The sequence below is a fragment of the Mauremys mutica genome, chromosome 4 (assembly GCF_020497125.1).
Source record: "Mauremys mutica isolate MM-2020 ecotype Southern chromosome 4, ASM2049712v1, whole genome shotgun sequence".
NCBI lineage: Eukaryota > Metazoa > Chordata > Testudines > Geoemydidae > Mauremys > Mauremys mutica.
The window spans coordinates 32,921,803-32,941,556 of record NC_059075.1 but is presented as its reverse complement, the minus strand read 5'-3'; the positions used below and the strand labels follow the sequence as shown (position 1 = coordinate 32,941,556).

General features: G+C 40.1%; 1 protein-coding gene across 8 annotated transcripts in view; it reads right to left on the bottom strand.

Moving 5' to 3' along the window:
- FOXN3 (forkhead box N3) overlaps positions 1-19,754 on the bottom strand; it is a 318,212-nt gene that overhangs the window by 8,242 nt on the left and 290,216 nt on the right. For all 8 annotated transcript variants that reach the window (XM_045014705.1, XM_045014703.1, XM_045014706.1 and 5 more), the window contains one exon: positions 12,516-12,624. In XM_045014705.1, coding sequence (XP_044870640.1) covers positions 12,516-12,624 — 109 coding nt within the window. The remainder of the gene's footprint in view (positions 1-12,515; positions 12,625-19,754) is intronic.

Genomic DNA, 19,754 nt, shown 5'->3' with positions numbered 1-19,754 from the left:
AGTCACAAAAATTAACATTCTGACAGTTCATATTTATCCTTCACCAATAAAACGATCCAATTTATGTTTATAAACAAACAAAATCACACCACTGTTATTCAAACAGATAGAAATGACAGTTCAGTGACCTGGAAATTTAACTCCTCCTTTCTTTATATATCAGTACTTCCAAAGGCTGGAATCAGAAACTTGCTAGCAGGTTTGGAGACAGATGTGTGTTTGTTTTCCCCAGTTATGTGATTCTGACAGTAGAGAACACCTTGTTCTGTCAATAAGTTAAACTGCTGTGGCTTCTGACTAGGCACTGTGGCACGGTGAGCAGAGATGTACAATAACCAGGTGCCATTTCACTGTCACTTTTTGGACCATAAACACATTAAGAAAGAGAATCAACAGTTCTTCTGACTATATCAAAAGAAGAGGGGCATCCTCAGCACTGTCAATCTTCATATCTATTGACATAAGTGATCGACAAAATATTTTAAGAATGGTAATAAGAAGTAAAACTCTGCTTTTGTGCTACAAGGCATCATTTGGGATAATGTCTTCCTTCCTATATATCTGTACAGTACTTAGCACAGTGGGACCCCAATTCTGACTGAGGCCTTCGGGTGCTATTGCAGTAAGAAAAACGTATAACCACCAGAGCCCATTTGCACTCCAGTGAAGTCAATGGCAGTTCTGCTGTTGATTTACATCGGAAAAGAATGTGTCCCCCATTCAGCAAGTCTGTTAAAGCAGGGCCTAATCCTGCACAGTGCCCTCAACTCCCACTAAGCAAAATGGGAGAGGAAGATGCTCGGGACACATTCTACAGGCTCCTAACTACTAACGAGAGAAATACGAGTCTGTTTTCAGTATCACTTGATAAACTGCTTTTAAAATCAAGTCTTGCCACCGTCACGTAATTCAATGTTGCCAGTCTTTCAAGCCAATGTTGGATAAGTGACTTCCTAGGAGTGTCCTGAATGTAAAGGTTTTTCAAAAGGAATATTAAGAGGAGTAGCACCCAGCCAAATCAAACTTACTGTTCCCCTCTCCATTTAAAGTAAATTATGGGGAAGTGGGTCAGGTTTCCAAGGAGTGGACTTGCCTTCCGGAACTTGTTTCTTTACAGAAAACAGGACAATGTTATCCATTTCCCAAGCGTATGGGACAAACTTTTATAATACAGAAAAGAAACGAGCTGTGCATAAAGTCACAGTTTCCATATGCCTTACAGAACAAACAATGGCTAGAGATGAAAGCAAACTTTTGTCTAAGACCTATCTTATTCTGTTGAAGTAGGAAATAGAGTTTCAAGCACCAACAGCACCACAATGCTGGAAGATGGCTAATTAGTCATTCTAAATTTTCTAGTTAGACTATTTTGGGGAAAACATGTAAATACAAGGTCTAGTTATTAGCAAATGAAGTCTCTCACCAGCCTCTCCTGCTCAATAAAATTTAATTTTTCCTAGATTTTTAGAGTAGGTTTATGATCCATGAATTATATACAGGACTCAGCAGGAAGAGACAAAGCTCCTTCAATTATTAATAACTAAATGCAGCGTCATTCATGATTGTGCAGCAAGCCAGCTGCATTTACTTTGAGATGGTTTGCCACTGCAGGGGTTGTTGTTAGAGGATGCCAAACGCTTAAAAGAAGAAATCATCCATACTAAAGTAGTTGTAAGGTGAATTTATAACCAACTCCTTAAAATCATTCATTAAAAAGGAAGCATGGGATACATTTTAAATGATAAATTCTTCACTTTTAAGCTAAATTTACATATAAAGATTATCAAATTATCATAAATTAGCATAAAATTAAAGTTACGTGATTTTACTAGGCAATTAATAGTCTGAGCAATGTGGTTCAATAAACATTGCATGCTACTAATCTTCAGCATAAATTCAGCGATAAATTCTTGCTCCAAGGAAACAAACACTGGACACAATAGGTGGGAAATCAAACAGTATATTTATTAACTAGACTGTAGGTAAACAAGGTTTTTAATGGACCTTCCTATTATTAAATCTGGGCATAGTTTGTTTTGAATGACCATTAAATAAAAAAGCAACAACTCCACAGAAAAGAGCAGCAACATCTCCCTAAAAAGTGCTGATTTGCCCCTTGAGTGCACTGAGCAGACTCTGGTGTTTCTTTTCACACCGATGGCTACAATTTGGAGTAAAGACTCAATGATTTTGCAAAGGGATTGCAATTTTGAGTAAGTATTAAAAAAATGCTAAGAAGTCTAGGATTATAGAGGGAATGTAAACTACTATGAGGAGATAAGTTCCCATTGGTAACCAAATGACCACAAAAAATGGAAAGAAGGAAAAGAAAAAGAAGATGGTTCACAGAAAGGTGCAAGAAAGGAATAGTATTAGAGAAATGGGAAGAAAGGAGGGAGTAGACCAAGGATCTCAGAATGGAAAGCATAAGGGAGAGGGTTGATCAGGAAATGAATAACTTTTGCTACAGAAAATATTTTCTGTTCTTCATTAACATTTTCAAATTTTCTAAGTTTTTCAACCAGTCCTGCTTAAGAAAATAAAAAAGAGAAATAGCAGGTCGAGGAGACAATTGGCAAGGATACCAGCAGAAATGAAAATGAGTGAAACAGATGGAATGTTTTAGGATCTTCAAGAAGATCAGACATTATGTATCCAAAAGTAAACAAATGATTTTTACCTTGAGGCAATAGCTCAAATACACGAGATGTGAAGACTTCCCTATACTTGATGTTAGCAGTTTAATATAATGAGTGGAATTAAAATAATATCTAATCCATTTCCATTGCATATACACTTCTGAGGCACTTTCAAGACCTAATTCTTTGTATTGCTGTTATGGAGTCATACATTTGCTAAGAAAAAAAAATAGTGTAATACTGGGTGCGAGCCAAAGCACCTCTGTATTCACACCCTACACCGTATTATAATAATTTCTGTACACAATATGCCTTGTGAGGTATCATTTGAAAACTAATAACTCGCTGGTCAATAATATCATGGCGAAATGTATACAGCAGCATTATATGTAAAGTTATCTATTCCCCTGTACGATGTTATTAACACATGTTCAAAACCAGACAGCCCTGCCTAGGCAAAAGACGTTAAACAAGTCTCTCCTAAACAAAGACGTGTGTGTTTATCTCAATTTACATATAAGTAGTAAACAGGATCTTCAAGACAGCAGGGGGAGGAGATGGCAGGAAAAACAATAATTTGCATTTTAGCAAACAAAAGTGTGTGTGTGTGGTGGGGAAGAGCATGGAGCCTCCTTCACCAGCAGTCTACATATCACTTTCCTCACAACTTGAATGAACTTTATTTTGTGAGGTAACTTTCAAAAGAATCCATGTCAGAGGTTCGATGGACTATAAAAGAAAGGGGCAGAAAACCCCAAGTGATCTCTCTCACCTAAAATGATCAAGGTACCAGCATCTCTGGGCCTCTGGAAGAGATCCTGAACAAAGAGAGGCTCACCATTTTGCTGGAAGACTGTGGGTGAGAAAGGCTGTCTTGAACAAAGCCTCAAACCAAGTCTTTCTAGATTAAGACTTTTAGATGTGAGTTTTCCCTTTTATTTGCTTTTAACCATTCCTAACTTTATCTCTCATACTTGAACTCAAAATCCCATCCTCTTTTGTTAATAAACTTGTTTACTATTCATCTAAGCCAACACTGCTGTGTTTGTACTAAAGTGAACGTCAGCTCCAGTTGATGTGGCAAACTGGTGTGTTCTCTCTCTTTAAAGGAGCAAATGAACCATATTATTTCACTGAACTGTCCAGAGAGGGCAGGACATTGCAGAGCACATGATTTTGGGGAAATTTGTGACTGCGAGTGTGTTGGAGTCTGCTGGAAACCAGAGTGGGGCAGTAGACAGGCTGCTGGGGTCAGAGATGCTGAACTAGGACTGTCTAGCATACAGACACTCGGGTGTGACCTGCATGCTGGTAGACTGGTTGTAAGCAGCCTAGGTTGGGCGATTCAACAGCAAAGCATTGTAAGGCACCCAAGATTTCAGAGCAGCGGTGACACAATCCCTCACTGGTCCGGATTGCCCCCCAACCCGCCCCCACTGAGTGCATTTCTGTTCAAGACTTAAATGATAACACCTCTGTCAGTCATTCAGTGTTTATAAATGCCAGAAAAATAGTGTTGTGTGCCTGGGCCTATTCAGTTAAAAAACAAGACACATACACAATCTCTATATATACATTCTTTTATCAGAAGGCCTCTAAACACAACCCTCTCTACCACTGAAGCATTAACAAAACAAAAATGCCCATTTTGCCTAATGTGCTTTTTTAAAAAGGGGAGATTAGACAGATATTTAACAATGCTAAACTCATCATCACAGTGATGAAAAATGCTACTAAAAATCAATGCCCCACAAAGATTTTTAAAATTACCCAGAAGTTCATCCAGATTTTCTAGTAACTGGCACTTTTCAAGTTGTTTCATGCCAAATCTCTAGCTTGTAGCACAGACCACTGGGATGTGCTTGGTTGCTTTTCATCCTTCTTGCACTGAAATATTTTGTTCTTCTGATGGACCTTAACTAAATTTGAAAACACTTAAGATTTATAAATCCATAGCTACAGTGTAAAGATTTTTTTTAAAAGAACAAATAATTAAATTTGACTAGGCCATAGTCAGAGCACGTGGGGTATTGCCAGAAATAGAGATGGCCATTTTAAGGTCTGATTCCATTCTCACTGAAAATCAATAAAAGGTTTGTTATTGATTACAATGGGACCAGGATGGAGTCTACAGTGGGTGGATCTCCTCTCTGCAAGTCAGTAATGAAATTATTTCCCCAGCATGGTGTTAGTGGGTCTCACTTTGCAGGGGGTCATATTCTAGAAGAGACAAAACTGAAGTTGAAACCACTGAAGGACATTAAAGATCTTTTTTTTTTTTTGGCAAGCATACAGGTGTTTGCTCAAGCATCCTGGCCAAATTCCAAAGGGGTAAATAGATTTTGCCTATGTGAATTCCTCTAGTGATTTCAACTGGATATGGTATTATTCACGTCCTGTCCTTAACTGTTGGGAAGTTCTGCTTCTAAACACCAGCTACATTCCACCCGTCACATGGCTGCATTTTACTGGTGGCTGAAGTGAACTCTGTATATAGTTGGAATATCAGTTTAATTGTTTTTGGATTCTTCTGAATGAAACACGTTATGCACTTGTAAGTGGGAGTTTTAGAATCTCAGAAAGTATCCCAGTTAAATGAACTGGAGAAAACCGGGCATGTCAATTTTTCTTCTGGACATTGGAAGTTTCCAGGTTTGCTATAACCCATATAGTAAACTTAACACTGCAAGAAAGTCACAGGTTACTTTGCAGGTTGGTGGAATTGTCAGTTAGATAGCACTGTACAGGACAACAAGAAAGCAAATTAAACTCTAAATCTGAATTTATGTTATAATGTTATTAAAGTGAGTTATTAAAACAAATGTGGCCCTTTTCACTTTGGAGAAGGAGGCAAGTTAAACTCAGAGTCAAATATTTTCATAAAAGGAACACCTTCAGCTCCACAAAATAACGCACCATGCATAATACAGCAGGAAATGGGCTGCAGTGCAACCTGGATTCTTTTTTTGTATTAAACAGATTGTTCTAGTAATAAACAATAAAATTAAGAACATCTATATGGAAATACATTCCAGCTCCTTTACACAGACAACCTACAGTCATTCATGGATGGTCTGGGTGCATAACTCTGCTTATGTCTTAGTACCTATGCTGCATACTAAGTTTATTTCTGTTCATTTAGTTATTATTACTTGAACGACTGATTCAGAAAAGCAAATAAATAAATAAAACAAACCAGCATGTGAAACAGGGACACCATTCCTAACTGTTATGTTGGACTTCACAGGCAAACTAGGTTCGGGCTCTAAGGTCTTTTTGGTTGTTCAGATAATCTTCATCATGTGAACCAGGCCTAACTGATACACCAAAGTTTGCCTGAGTCTGCAAGCAGCCTGAAACAAGAGCTCATATTCATATCAGTGGGGTTTTAACTCATAACAGTTAAATGAAAGCTGCTGACTTTCTTACCTGCTGTAAGCCGTTTACACACGCTCCATAGGGTCAAAACTTGACCCTATCCTGGTGTCTGATTGTATTAACAAACAAACAAAGAGAAAGACAGCAAATACAGTCCAAGCTACTTCCCCATGATTGATTGCTCCTCAGGTTACCAGTTCAAGGCTGCTCATCCCAAGTTCTTTAGGTCCTCTCCATCTTAGACCCACAATCCCAGCTCTGAAGCCTGCTTCATTCATTTTATTCCCTCCAGGCTTGGTATTCCTGACTGGTGCTGTAGGATGGTTTCATCCCTCTCTTCAGAGCAAACATTTAACTCTTTCTGCCCTAGTGCTGGGTTATCCACCCCATTACTTAGCCATTCCACTGCTGACCATTTTATCTGGAGCATCAAGTTTAGATGATTATCTATTGTTGTTGGAAGTAGTGGCAGACACTGGTAAGAGACTGAGGTGGGCAATGAAGTAATCAAACCACTGCCTCCCCACCTCTTCCTCTACCCAATCTGGGAAGGTAAAGAAAAGATGCATTCCCTTCCCAGAACAAAAAGCCTCCTCAGTTGCCCTCTATATACCAAAATCCACAGCCTCCCCACATCTTCCTGGATGACCTAGGCCCCAATTGTCTCTCAACAGCCCAGACCTCCAGCTTCCCCTAATAACTTCTATAGCACACAAAAATCTGCAGCACATTGAACATTTTGGGGCAGAGTAAAATACAATGAATTTTGTATCTAATTACACAAACACCACAAGGGAGACTGTACTGACTGTAATGGACAGGAGACAATGCTGCATAATTCCAGGGTCTCTTCCACATAATGGGCCAGATCTCCAGCCAACATAAACTAACATAGCTCCATTTGATTTCAACAGAGATGCCAATTTACACCAGTTAAGGATTTAACCCAATACATCTGGTATGTCACTTAGGCCATGGAGCCGTGCCCAAATGCAACTGACGCATCAAAAGGGAACTAATGCAATCACTTTTTTTTTTTTAATACAAACAATTACAAAATAAAGACAGCTCCTTTGGAACTTTAGCTAGTGCAGAATGCAGCAGATGTCTACTTAGTGGAGAGAGGCAGCGCGTGTGCATCACATCCACATTCCATGCCCTGCTCTTCTTTCCCATCACCTTCCACGTGCCATTCTAGGCATTGGCTGTACCCAGTAAAGATTTACAGCTGTACAACAGGAATAATGATACTGATCTCCTTTGTAAAGCACTCTGATATCTACTGAGGAAACGCACTATGGAAGACAGGGGTCGGCAACCTTTCAGAAGTGCTGTGCCGAATCTTCATTTATTCACTCTAATTTAAGGTTTCACGTGCCACTAATACATTTAAATGTTTTTAGAAGGTCTCTTTCTATAAGTCTATAATATATAACTAAACTATTGTTGTATGTTAAGTAACCAAGGCTTTTAAAATGTTTAAGAAGCTTCATTTAAAATTAAATTAAAATGCAGAGCCCCCCGGACTGGTGGCCAGGACCTGGGCAGCGTGAGCACCACTGAAAATCAGCTCGCGTGCTGACTTCAGCACCCGTGCCATAGGTTGCCTACCCCTGATGTAAGAGCTAGTATAATGATGAGGGACCTGATTACCTAGAATAGAACATCTCTCCCTATACATTATCTTGACTGAGGAGGTGCTTCTACTAACAGGCCCTAAAATGTGCTCTCATGAAGATTTTAGGCTGGACATTTCAATGGAAGAGTGTGTGTGTGTCCGTCCGTCCGTCCCAGACTACAGGACTTGCTTCTTCAGGTAGTCAGAGCTTAATCGTCAAATCATCAGTCAAGCCTTTGCCCACTCTAAGGTGTGACTTGATTTTTCTGTTTACAAAGACGTTAAATGAAAGTATGTGCCTGGAGGCCAGAATGTCACTGTGCTTGTTTTTTAAGTGTGCGCAGATGATGTCACAGTGCTGGGGTACACTAAAATTGAATAATACAATGGTTCCCATACTGGAGACATTTTAAAGCATCCTACATTCTGAGCAGCATTGGTATCATATTTCACCCAGCTATTTTCTGCTGGCTCCTTGACTTGTCAGCCACAATGTGGAAAATAGTGGTGGCAAACAAGCTAAAAGTGGTGTGAATAAAGTAAATAAGAACTACTGTCAAAACACATCCAGCTACATTCTGTTGTGGAGATTTAGCAACAGACGATGATTCATAAACTAAAATAGCATAGGATGCTTTTTTCCCCATTTACAGATCAGTCTGGAACAAAAGATCTATTTATGAGATTTAAGCCAAATGCACTACAACATAATGACTGTCTCCTCAATGGCTAATCTTTATTCATGTAAAGTGGTGGATTTGTCTTGATTTCAATATTTTTCAATAGGGTATTTTATTCAAGCAATTCTGTTCAGTTGCACCTTATTTTGTACACAAAAGGCGAAGTGATTATGTGAGATCGTTTCCTAATTTGTTCTTCCTGCGGGGAAAAGTAAGCAAGTAGATGGTATATTGCTTAGAACTGGGAAACACTGCAACCCATTCACTTCCCACATTAAAAAGCCACAGTTCGGTAAAATGCTCAATTGGATGGAATTGGTGCGAGGTAATACATCAGAAGCCAAAGTGATTTCAATGTGTTAGGTCAATGCTTAGTTAGGTTTCATCCTCTTACACAGAAAGGATCTTGAATAATCAATTATCCAGCTGCAATTACAATGGCAACGTAAAACCTAACTTTTTGTGACTATAACCTGATGCCCAAACAGGGTAATTTGCTGAAAGTCTTACCTCCTTGTGATCAACCCATTCTATCAAATATTTGCTTAGCTGTATCCTTCAGCCAGCCAAAGTATGTCACAGATAAGACTGAACTGTTTAGATCTGCAAACTTAAATGCAGACAGAGAAATAATAAAAAGGGATCTACAGAAGTTAGGTTGTAGAAAGGAAGTAACAAAACAAAAGTCAACCAGGAAGGAAAAACCTGAAAACTGTCATGCCAAGAGAGATCATGTGGTGATTGTAGCCAGATATATGCTAAGACTGCACAGACATCGATAGCACGTGTGCCATTTGATATGGCAGCAAAGAAAGATAATGCAATTTTGGACTGAATAACCAAAGCCTGGGCAGGTAATAGCCACTCTCTAAAAGGTAGCTGTCATACTGAACCTGTAGTGGGGTATTTGGTATCGGGCATTTCAACACCAAAAAAGTATTGACAGATTAGCCCATGTGGATACAAAAGGTGCACAAGTTACTCTGTGAAAGAACATCCTTGAAACCAAGAACATTCCCCTCAGGCTTTTCTGTGCTTTACAGTCCAGTGGATCCTTCATGAAGGCTCTTCTCTTCCACAGAAGATGGGGTGATCTCTGTCATATCAGATAGACAAGCCATTGGTTCTTTTTGGTACTTCAATAAAGTATCTTCAGATCCCTCTCCCCCCTTTTTTTTAATTAGCTCTCACAGCACTGAACAGATTTGATGTAAAAGAGAAATACAAAATCTGCATCTGAATAATCCAGTCTATCCTAAAACAAAAGGATTAAATACATGCACTGGAATTTAGGGACAAGTATCATACTTTCTCATGATGCAAATCATAGTTGTGTTGAAATCAAGCTATTACAAACAAATGGCATTTCCTCACTTTTCAAGATAGCTAAATAGGCAACAGAACCTATAGCCATTGGGGCAACCAGGAAGAACCAACATCATTTAACAGCCACATAATTTTAGAGAAGGAAAATATCTATTAGACCCTCTACTCCATATCATTGTGTAGAATCTGTAGCTATTCTAGGCTCTTAGAATACTGGTGTCATTTTCTTAAAATAGAATTTCATAGATTCTAAGACCAGATCATGATTCTATGATCATCTAGTTTAACCTCCTGTATAACAGGCTATAGAACATTCCTGAATTAAGTCCTGTTTAAAATAAAACATATATTTTAGAAAAAAAACATCCAATCTTGACTTAAAAGTTGCCAGTGACAGAAAATCAACCTCTGGAACAATTTAGCAAGGATTGTGATGAATTGCCTTCATGATTAAAAAACTGTACTTTATTTCTACTCTAAATTTGTCTAGTTTCAACTTTTTATACCTTTGTCTGCTAGACTGAAGCTCCCATTATCAATACAGTAAAACCTGTGTTATCCGGCACTTTACCATCCGTAAAGCTCTAGAAACCGACATTTCTAATATCTCCATTAAAAATCCGGTTGGGGCAGGGCTGGCAGGCTCCCTACCTGGCTCTGCATGGCTCCCTAGAAACTGCTGCTGCTCCTAGGCGAAGGAACTGCCATGGGGGCTCCGTGCTCTTCCCCCACCCCAAATGCTGGCTCCGCAGCTCCCACTGGCTGGGAACCGCTTGGTGCCTGCGTGCGGAGGCAATGTGCAGAGCCACCTGGCTGCGCCTCTGCCTAGGAGCAGCAGAGATATGTCGCTACTTCCGGGGAGCCGCCCGAAGTGAGCACTGCCCCGATCCGGCACCTCGAAACCCCTCCTGTGCCCCAACTCTTGCCAAGCCCCCTCCCAAACTCTTTATTCTTCATTACTATTCAACAGGGTAAAGACACTATTCCACCTGCTGGAAGCAGGAACAGCAGGGGAACTGCAGGTGGTGAGCCTCTCTGATAACAAAAAAATTAAGGTATATGCTGCCCTGCATAACATGGCAATATTGGGAGCAAAACTATGGAAGTCTTCAAGTGGTGGTGTGGGAGGGGAGGCGGGAGGAAGAACATGTTTCTATGGAGATATCCCCTTTTCCCCCACAAAGCTTCCTCTGATTCTGAAATAATATCTGTGTCGCTCAAACAACAGCCATAAGTTGAGGGGGAGGATGAGCTCTGGAACAGCCATTCTTGTCCTTCCTCACCATTTAGACTGGAGTCTATGTTTTAAAAGAATATTAAATAACTAATCCCATGACTCTATGATCCCCCTGGAGCAAAACACAGGCTCTGGCTGACAGCCAGTGGCATCAGTGCTCGAAGATGTGTGGGCTGCTATTGCTGGATAGAATAGACCTTTAACAGGTGCAGACAAAGGGAAACCCTCTGTATTTCTGGTTGATGCCTCATTCAGAGTAGAAGATGAAAAGATGTGGTTTAACAACAGCCCATAAACAGCCATAGGTTGTTACTGAATTAATATCTTCCCCTCTGTGCATGTCTCAGGTACTCTGTCTCCAGCTGTTGGTTGGATGAACTACACCTAAGGGTTTGGATATAAAGAGAACTTCCAGAAGCACTGACTATGAAAGGGCACAAACAACTGAGGCAATTATAATGAAGACTTGCTGCGGCCCTGGACTGAAGCCGAGTCCCAACCTGCACTGGGCAGGGTCAAAGGAAAGCCCAAGGGCTTTGGTCCTGGGCAGTGGGGCTCAGGTTACAGGCTCCCCCACCAGCAGCTGAAGCCCTTGGGCTTGGGCCCCCTCCCGTAGGGAGGCAGGGCTTGGGTGGGTTCAGGCTTTGATCCCCTTCCTGGGGTCACATCATAATTTTTGTTGTCAGAAGAGGTTGTGGTGCAAAGAAATTTGAGAAACCCTGATCTAGTAGTAATCATAGTATTTTCGTTTATAGACTTGTAACCTCTGGCTGAGAACCGTGAGAGCAGATGATGTAGCCTGAATGGTCCTCTCCAAACCAGAATCAGCATAAATTATGGAAGTCCACCCAGGGCACCCAACTGGTACACAGCTGAAGCATTTTTTGCAGATACTGAGAACACTGGAAGAGAAGGATAATAGCATCACACATGGCTAAATTCTTCCATGGTGTGACTCTGTTGTCTCAAGTGGAGTTAGCTTTCACTAAGTAAAACAAACCATTGAATCAGAGCCCTCAGTATTACCGGACTTTTCTTATGTATCTTGTATTGTCCTCCCTTCTGAAGGATACAGACCTAATTTCATGGCTTAAAAACAACATTCTATTCTTGAACATTTCAAAATACTCTTGCAAGTGGACCACGCACTAAAAGGACTTCAGATTGTACATCACAAAGTTAATAATGATAGCTATAATGTTTACATACCCTCAGAATTTGTTTAAGTATTATAACTGATATTCTGGTGTCCGATATTTAACTCTAGGAAAAGATTTAGGCTAAATATTTTTGTTATAAATGGAAACACAACAGAATGCTTGTAGCGAGAAAAAGAGCTGACAGCACTAAGTTGTCACCATAACCTGCAAATCCATTGATGAATGTACAATCCCGCTTTTCAGAGAAGCCAGGGTGCAACAGACAGTCGCTCATGAGACACTTGTCATACATAGAATGATGATCCAGGAGGACATGTACTAAAAACAAAATTAAAAAGCCCACTACGTCCTTTCATCTAATCTCAGAAATAAAAACAAGTGTCAAGACTTTTGACGACAATCCTTGCATATCCAGAGTATATCCACTGTCTAATAATTAGTTTCTTTAATGCTGGTTCTGTACTTATATACCCTTACCTTACTGCAGCAGCCATGCTTCCAATAGGGTTGATTGGCAATGGCCTAACTCCTGGGAACATTCCTCTACTCAGAACACGAGCTCCATTTTGTATCACTCCAGGGGGAACTAAAAGAAAATTTTTAAACATTTAGAAAAAATTTTAAGCAGCATTTTTGATGTTAAGCTCTTCAAAATAAATTTAGAAAATGTTAAATAACAATGTCTAATACAGCGCTCACCTTTAAAAACTTCACAAAAACCTTTGTTCATAGTTAACAATAAAGTGCTATTCACATTATTCTATATGCTAAGTAAAAATGGCAAAATATTTAATTTAACTTGGTTCACAGAGGTCACGCCCAAATTTTTTAATTGCCATAGACAATTCCTTACACAACAGCCTACAGTAAACATAGGAAAATTTAGGTAACATTGCAATTACTGAGGTAAAATTTATCTAAGGCAAAAATGGCAAATACTTTAGAAAGAACATATTATAATCAAAATACAAGCCATAATATAAGCCATTATATCCGTAAGTCATAACTTTTTATCGTTATACACTATTTGATCAGTGATCTTCCATCTTCATTGGGTCCTATTCTATTCAAGAAAAGACTAGGACACGTCATTATACAAGTGCTGACTATTTGAACCACAAAGATTTTTTTGGATTTTTAGGGATTTGTAATTCAGCTGTATTCCAGACTGTGGCTTTGGCCCACAAGGTTTTGTACTAGAAGTACTTTTTGTCACACTTGAGTGACAGCTACCATTGCTATTCTGAAGTAAAATGAGAGGGGGAGCGTTTCAGGGATATATTTTTGCATTCTATTTGGCTTATATCAGGAACAAATCACAACAGCTGCAACACTACACCTCAGCTGTTCTGACCAGAAGAATATTTGAAATGACAGAACTAAGGGCTTGTCTACACTGGCACTTTACAGCGCTGCAACTTTCTTGCTCAGGGATGTGAAAAAGCACCTCCCTGAGCACTGCAAGTTTCAGCACTGTGAAGTGCCAGTGTAGACAGTGCACAGCGCTGGGAGCCGCGCTCCCAGTCCTGGTAGCTACGCCCCTCGTGGAGGTGGGTTTTTTAGAGCGCTGGGAGAGCTCTCTCCCAACGGCTGTGCCGTGACTACACAAGCCACATTAAAGCGCTGCTACAGCAATACTTTACCGTTGCCAGTGAAGACGTGCCTTCTGGCTTTACTCACTCCCCAATCTTCTTTGAGGAGTGTGTCTGTACATAGTCGGTGCACAGTCCTTGCTTACTCTGTGCAACTGGACTCAAGGCCTGGTTAGCCCAGGCAGGGTTTTAAGAGGAGGTTCTTACTCCCCATTATGTGTCATCAAAAGCACATAGTGCAAGTCACCACCTAGTCTTTATCATTTAAATTGCAAAACTAGAAATTCTGCATGCAAATTGATCAAAAGTACTTGAGGTATTTTCAAAGCAATAGGGAAAACCACTCCAGATTTCACTTTGTGCATGTGTGTGTGGATGGTGGGGGTGTATTTTCAACACAACAACAGGGGCCATCTCAGAATGGAACAGTAGCCTTTACCAATCTAACTTTGTCTCTCAGTAAAGTATCCCTATTTAGCCCTGATTTTTCCTTTTCTCGTTGATTTTCCTTTAATAAGTCATTTTTCCATTACCCTCCTAAAGCTGTGGATGTACTCATTAAATTGCCATTATTATTATTGTGCAACTGCTTTTTTATTTTTAGAGACTTTTTATTTTATTCTAATTGAAGGGAGACTGGCAATCTAAAAATAAAATACTCTTTTAAAAGAAACTTTTATTACTATTGCCAGCGTATGTCAACATTTTCAGAAGTGGATGCCTAAAGTTAGGCACCTAAATATATACTTAGGCAGTTCAACTAAAGTGACCTGATTTTCTTATGTACTGAGCATTAACTGTTCCTATTGACTTCAAGGTATGGTCCCTATCCCATCTTGATTACCACCTCCTCCTAAATGGCATCCTAATGCTCACCTTGCTTCAACTCCAAACCACACTGAATACTGCTGTGAAAATAATCTTTTCCCTTCTGCTTAGAGCATGCTAATCCCTAATCAAGTCCTGTCACTGGCTTCTACCCACCTTTGGTTTTTAGCACTTCTGGACAACAGGTCACTTATATTTACATGTCCAAATATAGCTTTCAGTGACTAACTTTAGGCTGAACTTTGGAAGTTGACTTTCAGTTATTATAACTGAAATAATCAAGTTACTTTTTGCTATTTTTACTGTTCTACTTTTCGCACTTTCCACCCCAACACCGGAAAATCAATGAAGTCAGTTTCACTGCATAATCGTTTTCACTTCCAGATTCTCAGTGCTCTAATGTTTAGGTTGCAAACACTGTGATAGAATGTTTACTTGCTTAAAACAACTGTTGGGATTTTACAAAAGCAAGCTTGCTTTTACAAAATGTAAAATTTGGACCAAATCTGTGTAAACAGTGCCTATTTAAAGGGGCTTGAATATCAGTGAAGTACAATATATGTAGGTAATATAAGACTGGTAGAGTAAAGCTCAAGGAAAATTCAGATATAAGATTAGGAAAAAACCCCAAAGAGCAACATAGCCTGAAGCAACAGATAAAACGGTCACATATCAACAGGGCTTTTCAACAAGGAGTATGGATACAGAATATAGGAGTATATTATGTGGTCCTGTTTTTTAAAATGCAAAGTCCCCTTCACTTCAGAGCAATAAGTTCTATCATATCAACAATCCTTGGAATGAAGCTTCCCAAGGACAACACCCTCAAGGTATATGGAGGAATTTGTGATTTATGTTAATGAGTTACAAGTGTTGCCTAAAGAACTTCATGAAACTTCAAGACCAACATACTGACAATTCAAATAAAACAAGAGGCAAAAAATCAGCACCCAACTCTTCCTTCCTTGCTCCACCTCTGTTCAGATCTGAAAGCTCAGTGTCACATTTGACTCCTCTCACTACTTTCCTTTACCTGTCTCCTCATATCCAGCTCACTGAAAAACCCTGTTTCTGTCTTTACATGCTTGAAAATCAGTCAATTCCTCTCCAGTCGTATGGCTAAAACCTTGGTCCTCTCCCACTTTGACTATTTCAAGCTCTTTTGTTGCCCAGTTCTCATCTTGCTCCACTGCAGGCCATACAAAATGATGTTATGAAGAGCTTTTTTTCTTCTTCTGCCTCTTAGACTGTAAGTCTCCTAATCAAATCTCTTCAATAGCTTCTACTCCCCTTCTGCATCAAGCTCAAGACTTTGTCTCTCAGATGGTAGGTTCTGCCCAACCCAACCTCTGCTTACATTTCTGCTCTCATGAGTATCTTCCCCCCCTCCCAACTCTTCATGCCTTCCTCTTAATTGCTCTCTTCATATCTATACCCCTTCTCATCTCACCGCCTTCTATGTAGACCATTTGGAACAGTGAGAGATAACTCCACTGCCAGTCCACCCTCCCTTTACACATATCCTTTTCATGCAGCCTTTCAACAAGAGGAGAAGTTTGTAAAACCCATTTAGCAACATGATAGATGCAAAATAAAATCCTGCTATCCTTTGAGAAATGTCACTCCGGGAGCAATATTGCTCTCTCTTTAGTCATGGCTGCCTGTTCGCAGCCCACTTCCTTCCCCACCATTGCCAGTTTTGTTATGCTTGGGTTTAATTAAGGGTTCTGATCCTGCAAAGTCTTCAGTAGGACTACTTGTCTGGGTATGGAGAAGGGACTTTATGTTTAATTTAAAATATGCAGTAGCTGGAATATTGAGAACATCATCATTCCAAATTCAATCATCATTTTACTTCAGCTTACATTAATTATGTCATTGCTGCCACCACCTTTGTTTCACAATACTTTCTAAATTGTCATGTAACAGCACCGCTGCATGACTGGCCAGGTGATATCAACATACAAGATACCTGAAAGATTGGGTGGAACAGAGCGGTGGGGAGGGAGGGAGGAGGGAGGGAGGAGGAGGAGGAAGGGAGAATAGGAAGCAATAATAGGAATAATAGGAAGCCAACGCCATAATGAAAACACATTTTTACTGGTTAAATTGGTGTTAATGGATTTCTGAGCCTCTGATAAAAAAAACAGAATGGCAACCACCTAATGGAAGAAGTTCTTGATCGATAGGTAAACCATTCAGCTCATATGCTAGGATTGTTTCCTGTAGCACTGTAACAGGGTGCTGGCTAGGAGGTCCTGAGCCAGGCCCGTTAGCCCAGCTCCAATTAAGAAGTATTAATTGGGGCTGGCTGAGTATGTCATGCTTAATAGCTAGAAGAGAAGCACCTGCAGGCCTTATTAACTAGGGAGCTATATAAGGCTGGCAGGAAGGAAGTGAAGGAGAAGGGGGAAGGGGAGGGGAAGAGAAAGGAGAGGGAGGAACCAAAAGGCTATGTATCCCTGCTGGCTGGAGAAGCTAGCTGTCCTCCAGGTTGCTGGTTTGGAGCAGACTGTAAACAGAAGGTGGTGGGAGCTGACACTGAAAATAAAAAGCACTGATGACTGCACTCAGAAGGGGTCTCCGGCTGATTTGTTGCGAGGGCGAGTGAAGGCCTTATTACAAGAGTATTTTGTATTACTTGTTCTTACCTTATTTTAAAGATCCTGTTATTAAAATAACATTTCACATAGCACCAATACTCTTATTTCCAATACCAAAGTAACACGCCAAAAATATTTTAAAACGGAATGATTCACATTTGAAAACTGAAAGTCCAATAGTTTGAAAATTCAGAATTGCTCCGCCCGAACTTCAGTAATTCGGGCATTGTTCTCTTACTTAGATGGTTCACAACCTGGTCCTTAACACCCAATGCGCAAGGGAGAAGGAGGGCACATGGACCCCTTTACAAACTCCATTCTGATTGCCCGCATTATGCAAGGGTGAGGACAGCAGGAACACCACCCCACTTCCGGGGCTGATCGGTGGGGTCTGAGTGGAAGTTTCCCTCAACCCTAGCCAATACGCTGTCCAGCACAGCTGCATGGAGGAAGTAATAAAGTGTCAAGTATAGGTCGGGTGTAGGATACTTCCACCCCAAGGATGGGGAACCAGGAAGCAGAGCGTGAGTGGGACTGCTCGCAGAGCAACAATTGAGCCATAGTAAAATTAACACACTGGACTTACATGGTATCTTGTATGTAAGGAACTACTTGTTCTTTACAAATATTAATTAATTAATTAAGCGTAAACCCATTCCTCTCCTCTCCCCCCCACCCCATCTGAGATCAGTATTATTCTCATTTTACAGATGGGTGATCCAAGGCAAAGAGGTGAAGTGATTTAGGGCTTGTCTCCATTTACAGTGCTACAGTATAAGCCGCTACATAGTTATGCCAACATAAGTTGGTAGTGTAGACCAAGCCTTTGTCTAGGTCACATAGTCAGTCACTGGCAATCAGGAGTAACGTTTCATAATTCTGAATCCCCATTGCCAATCCTGCTTTAACTAACATAACACATTGCCTCCTGTTAGACATATTTAAAGTAATCTACCCTCTTTCTGTGCAAATGACTAAAGAACTTTCTGATGTTTGAGACACACTGCTAAGGAAACTCATCCACATATATTTTTTCCCTTTAAAATGTTTTTTCTTCTTCATAAACAACCGTCTTGGAGAAATTCCAGAAGCTGGAACAGTAAGATGTGTGCACGTCTTTCACTATTCAGCTTTCGCCATTATTTTGTACTGACACAGACACTGGACCTGATTCTCCTCTCACATACACCAGTGTAAATCAGGAGGTACTGCCATTGAAGTTAACGGAGTTAATATTTGTATGTGTGGAGAATCAGGGCCAGCTCTAAAAATTCACTCTCAGCTTCTTCTCAATGTTGTAATTCAATGACTCTTACATGGCGTTGCTCCTAATTTACACCAATGTGAGTAAAATCAGGTCCTCTCTGTAGCAATTATTCCATAGTTACCCTTCCTTGCTTTATCAAGATTTCCAACAATCAACTGGAGAGAGAAACAATACATCTAACGGAAAAATAAAAATAAAAAACATCTCTGAAATTGCGTGAGGGAAAAACGTCTGAACTTGTTATGCTTCCCTGCAAGTTTTTGTATTACAACATAACCCATAATAAAGTGACTACCACACTGCTATACACAGAGAACATTGATAATACTAATCCATAAGGATCTGATACAAACCCATAAATCAAAGAAAGTCAAAACTTGGGCTGCAAGATAGAAGTCAGAGATGGAAGAAAGCTACTAGGTCATGCAGCCACCCCTCGGTCAATGTGGTACATACTCTAGCACATGGTACAGTTTAGTTTTGAAGGTTGCAAGCGATATCTCTTCCTTTATCACTGCCCTTAATAGATTATGTCCATAACCTTGTATTTCGCTGACAGGAAAAGAGTTAATCTCTACTCTACTGTACTTAAGCACCCCACCTAAACTTAAGTATTTCACAGCACCCAGAGAAGCCTGTTAAACACTCATAGGGCACAGAATAAGATGAGGTTCCTGCCCTGAAGTTTACACCTTTTTAACATCAGAACTAGATGCAGGGAATGTGAGTAACAAAGAGAGGGGTGAAAAAAGGACAAGGAATATGCAGTGCATAGAATCACTCATCATACAGCAACCACAGCAGCATCCAGATAAATAAATCAAGGAATTGAAATTCATGTTTCAAACATTAGTAGGGTGACCAGATGTCCTGATTTTATAGGGACCATCCTGATTTTGGGGTCTTTTTCTTATATTGGCTTCTATTACCCCCCCAACCCCTGTACCGATTTTTCACACTTGCTGTCTGGTTGCCCTAAACATTAGGGCATAGAAGTTACAATAAACCATGCTCAGTCCTGAGATGATATTTAAAATCAGAGACCTTAAAAAGGAGAAGGTAATAAATGCAAACATTTTCCATATTCCATTTGGGATATCGTGGTGTGTTTTATTAACTCTTCTAGCTCAAGGTAAATTGCTCTCTGCACTAGACTGAATGCACAGTTTTTAGAGCACTAATAAACTTACCAAACTAGCTTATCTGCCTGATAAAGAAAGTCTGTTTTTAAAGTGAACATTAAACTATACAGGTATTCTGCAAGAGCAGATTTGTCTCCATGTCTCCTGTGGTATCATGGGACACAGGCTTTCAGACAGAGGCTGTCCTCCCTGACCCATCTCTTGTACCACAAAAGAGATGGATATAAAATAAAGATATAGGCCTTCTCCGAATGGCTGTCAATTTTTGCCTCCATCTGCTAATT